An 8,875-nucleotide genomic window follows, 5' to 3' on the forward strand; every position below is an offset into this window, starting at 1 on the left:
CATATTTTTAATGTGACCCAGTTGGGCACACTGGAAACATCGAGGCTAACGCCCCTAAACAAAAATATTTAGAACCTCCTCTCCTATTTCTACGATTTCTGGGAGCTGTTCTAAAATTTTTGGTCAGCTTGCAGTATGAGGTTGAGCGTTTGACCAGTCCAATATGTATTCTCTGTGACGGTAGCCTGCAGGAGGTTAATATTATCTTCTCTGTTTGCCAGGACTGCCGCCATCAAGCACATAGGGTTTACACCGGGTGGAATTCTGGGTATTCTCACCTTTGATGTTCTCATTCCCATGTAAATTGGGATTAACTTTGTATCTTCCGACTCTAAAGATTTTACAGAGTGTTGTTGTGCCGTTTCTGCGTTCTTGACCTCACCACGATATTTCCAAACTTCTTCCCTCTGGATAGATATGTAATGTCCTGCCTGATGGGTTTTAAACATTTTTCAATTTTTTTACTCACATATCTTGTAAATTCTACGAGCTTTTATGCAGAATGTCTTAAAAAATAATAATTTTCTGTTTTTTCCTCCGTTAATTCTTCTCCTGGTATTTCCACTTTTACCACTCCATCTCATTCTGTTATCATTTCCTTGTATTCCAATAATTCTTTTTTGTCAGTTGACAGCTGTCGCGTTCCACTACCAGCTGCTGACGCAAAACTTTTTCTTTCTTCATTTTCAATGGTCTTTGCTTCTATATTTCTTTTAGTATCCGTAACATTTGTTAGTGCAGGGAATTCATTTTCCGAAACATCAGAAATGTTATCACAAATTAAACTTTCTATCTTCCTTGCTCCCCGCTCGGTCGATGAATCTTCACTCGAGGAAGACACACTTTTCGGCATCTTGCCGGCAATTTATGTATTCCCCCACAGGGAAAAACCACAGATAGCTTTCGAAAGAAAATTATAATACAATTTTTAAACAATAAGTCCAACAATAGGCACAACAAGAGAGACAACAATTAACAGAAACTTACGAACACATTCCACAAATAAATTTTCGATAAAAGACAGACGAAATACCGCAAAGCATTTCGTTCGGCGTGCTAAAGTATCTGCCAGCTTGCCGCCTTACGATATAATAATGATAATAAAACATGACATCCTCCTTCCTCTTAACTCTCTCTTCATGCTCTCACCCTTTCTCTCCCTCTCACACTTTCACTTTCCCAATTTCTGTCGCTCTCTCCCTCTCACTCTCTCTCTCTTACTATTTCCCACGCGAGATTCAAATCAGAAGTTTGACCTACCACATCAGTCAATTTATTTGTAAGTTCCCTGGCTTTCACACAATGAGCATGCGCTTCACCCTTTCGCAAGTCGTCATTACAGGGAAATCTTTCGTGTAAACAATAATGGAACCTGCAGTCCAAATCCTTACTGTATTGCAGGCATTCCTTAGTGATAGCTGAAAAATGGAGAAAAGAAAAAAGTAGGATGTTGTTATTGTTGTTATTGTTGTATTAGAGGTTACTTCTAAAGCGGCGCTGATCAAACATATAGGGTGTTCGGGGTAAATTTGACAATTTTTATGTCTTCTGTTTTCGATGAACAACTTAGTGTAGCAGTGAACAGTCAACGGCGTTGGTGAGCATGTTGAGAAAAAGTTTACTGATATGGAGGACTGGAAGCCATTTGAACATTAGAGAAGAGTTCCCTGTATATTGACGACTCGTGCCGGGTGTCAGAATACTGACATCATGACCCCTGCTCAATGCTCTGTGAACATTATAAAGGCTGAAAGAAGTGACGGACAACTGAAACGGAGATACAAAGACGTGGACGACACAACAAGCGTTCTAACTGCGCCAGCACGCCAGAACAGGGCCTTAGGCTCAATTCAGACGGTTATATGAAGCTGCTGGAAACTGTGGTTGAAAATCAGTCTGGGGAGGGTTCTACTGAAATGCCATATGTGTGGCCCACAGAATTCGATTCCTTGCCACACCTCCGGAAAGTCTGAAATCGGAGAATCTTTACAACTTTACGACTTCACTAGACCCAATTTCTGGACTTCTAATTCCCTCAATTTTAATACCATGGATTATTATGTGTGGGGCGCGGTTGAGAAAGATACCATCTGCACCGCTGGCAGCAAAATGGCGAGCTAGTGACCAAGAGAAACGCATGAGCTAGCTTCCGGAGACGTCTTCAGGCAGTGGTGGAAACTGAAGGCGACTACTTTGAATAAACTATCATTTGATAGCTAAGGCAAAAAACTGTGTATATAGAAGCGAAGACCCAAACTTCTGAATGGTATTAATTACAGGTACGTGTAGTTCGATTTAGAGGAAGCATACATATTTCTAAGGCATATCACTACAACGAAGCTTAACCGGCAGCATGGCACGGTATGAACGGATAAAATTTGTCTTCATAATCAGTTGATTATATTTAAGGAATGGTAATATAGTTAAGGATAGGCACATTAAAAATAATATATCTAAGAAGAGTCGAAAACGCATCTGGACCGATGCATTGGCACATTAAGGAAAGTGTGGTTTGGTGGAAACCAAAGCTCAGAGAGACAGATAGACAGACAGACAGACAGAGGGAGAGGGAGGGAGGGAGGGAGGGAGGGAGAGTAAGGGAGAGATAGGAAGAGACAGAGAGACAGAGACCCGAGAGAGAGAGAGAGAGAGAGAGAGAACCTGAAGAACTGTGAAACATATTGTTTTGTATCTTTTACTTGTTCCAGTCATTAGAATACGGCAACACTGGGGCACCGCCTCAGAGAATTTGTAGTTGAACATATCGATCCTAGTAATTGATTTTTTTAAGCCTCGTACTCATTCTATCGCTATTTTTGCCAAAATGCTAAGTTACTGACGTAAACACACCAACACTGGATGTCAAGCGGTGCTGGGGGGAACAAACACACACACACACACACAGATACGTGATGTACCCAAAAGTAACCGGAAACGTTCTCTGTGGGACAAAACCGTTGCAGTTCGGGCTTCCGCTGCAACTCTCAGGCATCAGTCTGCCGACCGACGTCGTCGACTTGTTTCCTACTGTCACGTGATGCGTCTTTGTTTTGCGGTGCTTCTCCTCTGTTCGTCGATTTTTGCGATGGCTGAAACGAAGGAACAGCGTGCTTCCGTGTGATTCTTCTTTTTCTGCTGGTTTAAACGGCGACCAAAACAGTTGTCATGCTTCAAATAGCGTACAAGGGCGCTGCCATGAGCAAAGCACAAGTTTACGAGTGGTTTCCACACTTTAGGAATGGCCATTTGTCGCTTGAAGGCCAACCTCATGCAAGGACGACCGTGAAGTCAGTTACGTAAAAACTTTAAATTAGTTGCCTGATAGTAAGAATTCAAATAAAGCAGTCTTGAAAAGGACTTTAATGCGTTCCCATAGTATGCAGAACTTATGAGGAAATACCAATAACGAACGTATACCAATATTGTGAAGCATGTTACGTAATAACAGGCTAATCGAAGATGAGACAAGAACAGTTCAAAGTAAATAATATTGAAAAGGGCTTTTGTGCGTTCCCAGAGAATATTACCATTAGGGGTGCTAGTGTTGAAATAGATTTACGATGAATGTAGAAACAGACACTGACATTTAGTTTTACAGTAGACATAGAAATAAATTTACTTATGGATTTATAAATAAAATAACATGTAGATTATCAATACATTTACAACAATTACAAATATTGCAGTTAAATAATAAACACCTCGTGGTTTGGTGAATTTTATTTAGTTTGCAGAGCTTCTTGATAAACAACATTTTTGGTCTTTCTTTGTGAGGCATAAATAAATAAATGATTAGGATTGCCGACTCTTGAGCATCCAGCATAATGTTGGTCATGGGAGAAAACTGGTTCCGCAAGGTTCAGACCTACCACATCCATGGAATGCCCCTGGACCTTGTTAATGCTCATTGGAAAGCTCAGTTTTAACGGGAATTGCAGGCGTTTGTACAGGAAAGTCATATCCAAGAGAATAAGTGGAATTCTAGGAATGAATATAGGCTCAACGCTTTCTTTACTAGTCAAGATTGTTGTCTCCAAGACTGTTAGCATCATCTTCTTTATCATAAATCCTGTGCTATTGCAAAGCTTTGGTGGATCAAAGTTTCGAAGCAGCATAACAAGTGCCCCAATCTTGAAGTGCAAGTGGTGAGGTCGGAGGCCGTGTGGTGTTAGACTATTCAAGAATTCAGCTTCATCGATGTTGAGTACAGTGGCAACAGAATTGTAGATGTGATGCGAACGTGGTAAGCGTTCTAGAAATTGATGTTCGGCCAGTTGTGGTCTGTAAAACCGATTCCTTCGGTTAGGAAACACTTTATTCCCTAGTTCATTTAAATCAGATACCATATGTCCAACCGAAGTGCCATCAATGACGCCCAATATTTGCTTTGAAAAGGTTCTGACTACATCCTCACCACACTGAACTGCAGGCGTCTCATGTTGGTTGTGAGTCTCAGCTTTTGCAAACTATTCCATAAGTAAGACGTCTTTATGCTAGCTCTTATCTCATCAGCTCTTGTCCCCTTTGGAACTACGGGAAGGGTTTTACTAAAGTCTCCTACAAGCAAGGCTGTGTCACCTCCTATGAGCCTGGTGTCCTGTCTCAGGTCTGGAAGGACCATATCAAGAGATTCAAAGGAAACCTTAAGATTCATTTCACTTTCAATGCTCAAAATAAACACCGTGTTTGTCCTCCATCAGTTTTTTTTTGGCAGCTATATACGCCGTCATTTCCTCGATGTAATAACTCACTTGTCGCAATTATTCAATTACGAGATTCTTTGCTGCCTGCTCCGATTGAGGCACGGTGTACACGCGCCCGTTGGCCCCACTTTTAAAGACAGTATTTTCATTCCAGCCCTCAGTGCATGCTACTTGCTTGCGTCTGGCCATTTTCAAGATGTACAGATAGATTCACCACCGTTGGAGAGTGATGGTGAATTTCGAAGCCCTCGTTAGAGGAAATATACCTGTCCAATTTTTCTGGATTACATCCGCCTGCCTGCTCTCCTGTTCAAGTCCCAAAATAGCTATAGCTGACCTCTTATTGATGTATTTGCATACATATTTAATACTTTTTATAGAGTTACATGATTCAACATTAACGTGGGTCTACAGTGTTTTAGGCAGTAATAATTTGTAGTGCACGATCCACCTGTTGTCAATTTCCATCCATTGAACATTTACTTTGAATTTGGTAATGTTTTGAGTGATCAAAGGAAAATGAATGGGTTAATTCACTTGGTTAGGAAAATGAATGTGTTATATCCCTTGGCTGTTAAAGGAAAATATATTGATTATATGTGGACCCCTTCTAGGGGACCTAGCCATCCAATTATATATTTCTATTAAACTTCAATGAGTCTGATAACAGACTGGATGTTACTTAAACATGTTTGCTAAGTTTCACGAAATTTCGTTAACTAGTGTAGACGGTAACTTGATACAAACAGACATCCAAACAGATAACTTGTGTTTATAAATATATATATATATATATATATATATATATATATATATATATATATATATATATATATATATATATATATATATATATATATATATATATAGGGGAGGGGCGCGTACGCGTGTGTGTATGGAAAGAGAGAAAGGATGAGAGAGAGCTTGGATTTAATATACAAATAAATATATATATATAAGTAAACATGCAAACAGATAACACTGAAAATTTTCAGACAATGAACATTGAAGTAAAATACATCGATATTTATATTGATAAATATCAAATACATCGATATTTATATTAATAAATATCTATGTACAAACGACAGAGTACAAGCGACAAAGAAAATTAAAGGAGAAGAGCAAGGTGTAATAATTTCAGCAATTGTTTCTGTTTATTCAGTTAAACATTCTTTTTTTAAACTTCTATGTATCAGATCTGAAATGCAATTTTTTTCTACCCTGATGACGGGGTCGGGGGTCGATTTATTCAATGTTAATTTGTTTCCATTACGTCCTGCATATTGTGGTGAATTACATCTACCAACATAACGGCTCCAGAAACGGCTGTTGGGCATGTAGCACCTTACTTCTTCCCCTTTGTATTCCATGTAATTTTTTTTCTATTAATATAAATATCTATATATTTATGCGTTAATATTCATCGTCTGAAAATCTTCAATTTTTGCATGTATACATACATACATACATACATACATACATACATACATACATACATACATACATACATACATACATACGTACGTACATACATACATACATAGATACATACATACATACATACATACATACATACATACATACATACATACATACATACATACATACATACATACATACATGGTGGTTGTCTACACCATATTCAGAGTTTGAGCACCTCCTGTACCTACACCTTAGAACCATCATGGCATCTGATGTGGCTTTTTAAACCAGACTGTGTTCTGAATAGACAACCACATAGATTGCACATCCGATTTGGACCATCAAGAACTGCAGATAAGTTCTGATCTTTGTGGATCTTAAAATGTCTTTTGAGGCTTCCGTTAGATTTGCGAACCTTCTGGTATACACTGCATTGAAAGGTGTGCACAGTCATATAGGCAGAATAGTTGGTGCAGGATCATTTTTCATGGTTTCGCAAATGAGATTTCAGCCCAGCAAAAGAAAGGCCTGGTCTGTGCAAACTGTGCACACAATCGATCACAACATACTTTCATAGATCTCTTTTGAGTCTTACATTCGTTATCCTGGCCTCTTCAAACGCTAACGCTCCACTCCACACTTTTGCTCGCCATCCAGTTCGATCCGAAGCAAGGGTTTCCATGTCTTCTGGATCCATTCCAAGTGACTTCATAGTAGTCCTTATGCTGTCCTTAAACCTTTTTTAGGTTTACACCGATTGCGTTTCCTCTCTGCAAGCTCACGTTTAAAGCCGCTGTTTCGGCATGCGTTCATCCGCCATTTGAAAAATATGGTCACGCCATCACATTTGGTTCCTAAAAATCATAGCTTTAATTGAGGTGATGCCTGCAGATGTAAGGACATCTATGTTTGGAGTAAAAGAACTTCATTTGATGTTTATAAAGCGATGAAGGCATTTTAGGTGGAAATGTTCTAACAATTTAAAATGCCGTTCATAACAAGTTCATGTTTCACAAGAATACAACATGTATGGTAAGATAAATGATTTGTAAAGAGCCAGCTTTGTATTTTTATTTATATGTCGCTGGCTCCAAGCCACCAAATGCTTTTGCTGTCCTTTGAATTCGCAGATGTATTTCTGTATCAAGATTTCCATCATTTTGAACAGAGCTTTCAAGGTAGATGAAGAAATCGACAACCTCGAGGAACAAAAGTTTTAGCGGGGTTACAAACAACACCACACGCAGGTTGATGATTCACAACTGTTTTGTTCAAGTTGATGGTCAGGCCAAAATCATCATAAGTTGAGTCAAATGCAGATACAAGAGATTGCAAACCTCTTTCAGAATGACTGACTAGATTGCAATCGTCAGCGTATAAAAATTCCCCTTCATTTTGAATTTCAGTTCAGTCAGATTAAAAACATTCCCTGTTGTTCGATATTTTATGTAAATACCCTCCTCAGAATTTTGGAAAGCATGTGACAACACAACAGAAAAGTATATTGCAAAGAGGGTGGGTGCGTCAAGGTCTCCTTGCTTTACCCCATTTTCCATGGCAAAAGATTCAGAAAGTCTACCACCAAAGTTAACTCTAGCTTTCATACTTGATGCAAAACTCTGACCATGTTTACAAATTTTTCTGGTCAACCTATTTCCTTAGAATTAGCTACAGAGCATTTCGATTAACAGTATCGAATGCTTTTCTCAAATCAACAAAGCAATGGTAGATCATCATAAAACTGTCCTACAGTTTCATCAGAATGGAACATTGTTGATGCATAAATACTGACAACGGTAAGAAACCTGCCTTTTGTCAGTTTAATGCGGCAGGGCATGATCCGCTCTGATGAGCCACTTGGAAGATCTGCAATGGAAGATACTAATGTATTCTTGGGAGCAAACCCAATACCAGATTCTCTACGCTGACCCTTAGGTAGGTCTCTCCAAAAGATAGGACATCCATAAGTAGGTTCATTTACTTGACCCTCACCAGAGAGACAAGTTTCAGAGAATGCAACTATATCAAGGGAATATTTCTTGAGCTTTCATGCAATAAGTGCAGCACGCCTTTCTGGCCTCTTGTTGAAATTATCATAGAGAAGTGCGCGCACATTCCAACAACCGAAATTCAAAGGATGTTTATGTTTACTTTTTTTTGAAGATTGTTTCACCACAGTGGCAGGATGATGACTGGGCCCAGCCTGTGATACACTGGGACACCTGCCGAGCCCTGACCTGTTCCCAAGCTTTTTTTGTTTTTTTTTGTCATTTACTGAATCTGTTTGAGGCATTTTTAGGTTTCTCCCAACCAACCAATTCAATGATTTTACTAAGATTTTCCATGTAGATGAATAATTTTCAGTGGGTGTAGCTTGCACTGCACCACCGCCACCTATTGAACCAAGAAGACTTTCGCCGGTGTGACATGAAAATTGACTAAACTAGGAACTTCCGAGGCCCCAGGTAGATTACCAACCAAAGTAAAAGAGCTTCTACCTGCCCGTGAGGGAAGCTATCCCATTCCAGACACCAAACCGACACTCTATTAAGTAATACAGTTCTATATTTAAGAGATGAGGAATTATGTGCATTATTTACACTATTTACATTTGACAGATATTTGTCCCCATTTTGTTTATGTTAACACAACGTTTTGGCTGATATACCCTCCAGCCTTCATCAGGTGTCTTGGGGAATTTTCGAACCTGCGTTCTCATTCCTAAGGTATTTTTCGATGCTATTATT

General features: G+C 39.2%; 1 protein-coding gene across 1 annotated transcript; it reads right to left on the reverse strand.

Moving 5' to 3' along the window:
- Window positions 1-3,719: 3,719 nt before the first annotated feature.
- LOC115224533 lies at window positions 3,720-4,346 on the reverse strand. The gene has a single exon (XM_029795442.1). It carries the CDS (start codon window positions 4,344-4,346, stop codon window positions 3,720-3,722), a length of 627 nt encoding a protein of 208 aa, XP_029651302.1.
- Between the last annotated feature and the right edge of the window lie 4,529 nt (window positions 4,347-8,875).

This window comes from Octopus sinensis, linkage group LG25 (assembly GCF_006345805.1).
Source record: "Octopus sinensis linkage group LG25, ASM634580v1, whole genome shotgun sequence".
Lineage (NCBI taxonomy): Eukaryota > Metazoa > Mollusca > Cephalopoda > Octopoda > Octopodidae > Octopus > Octopus sinensis.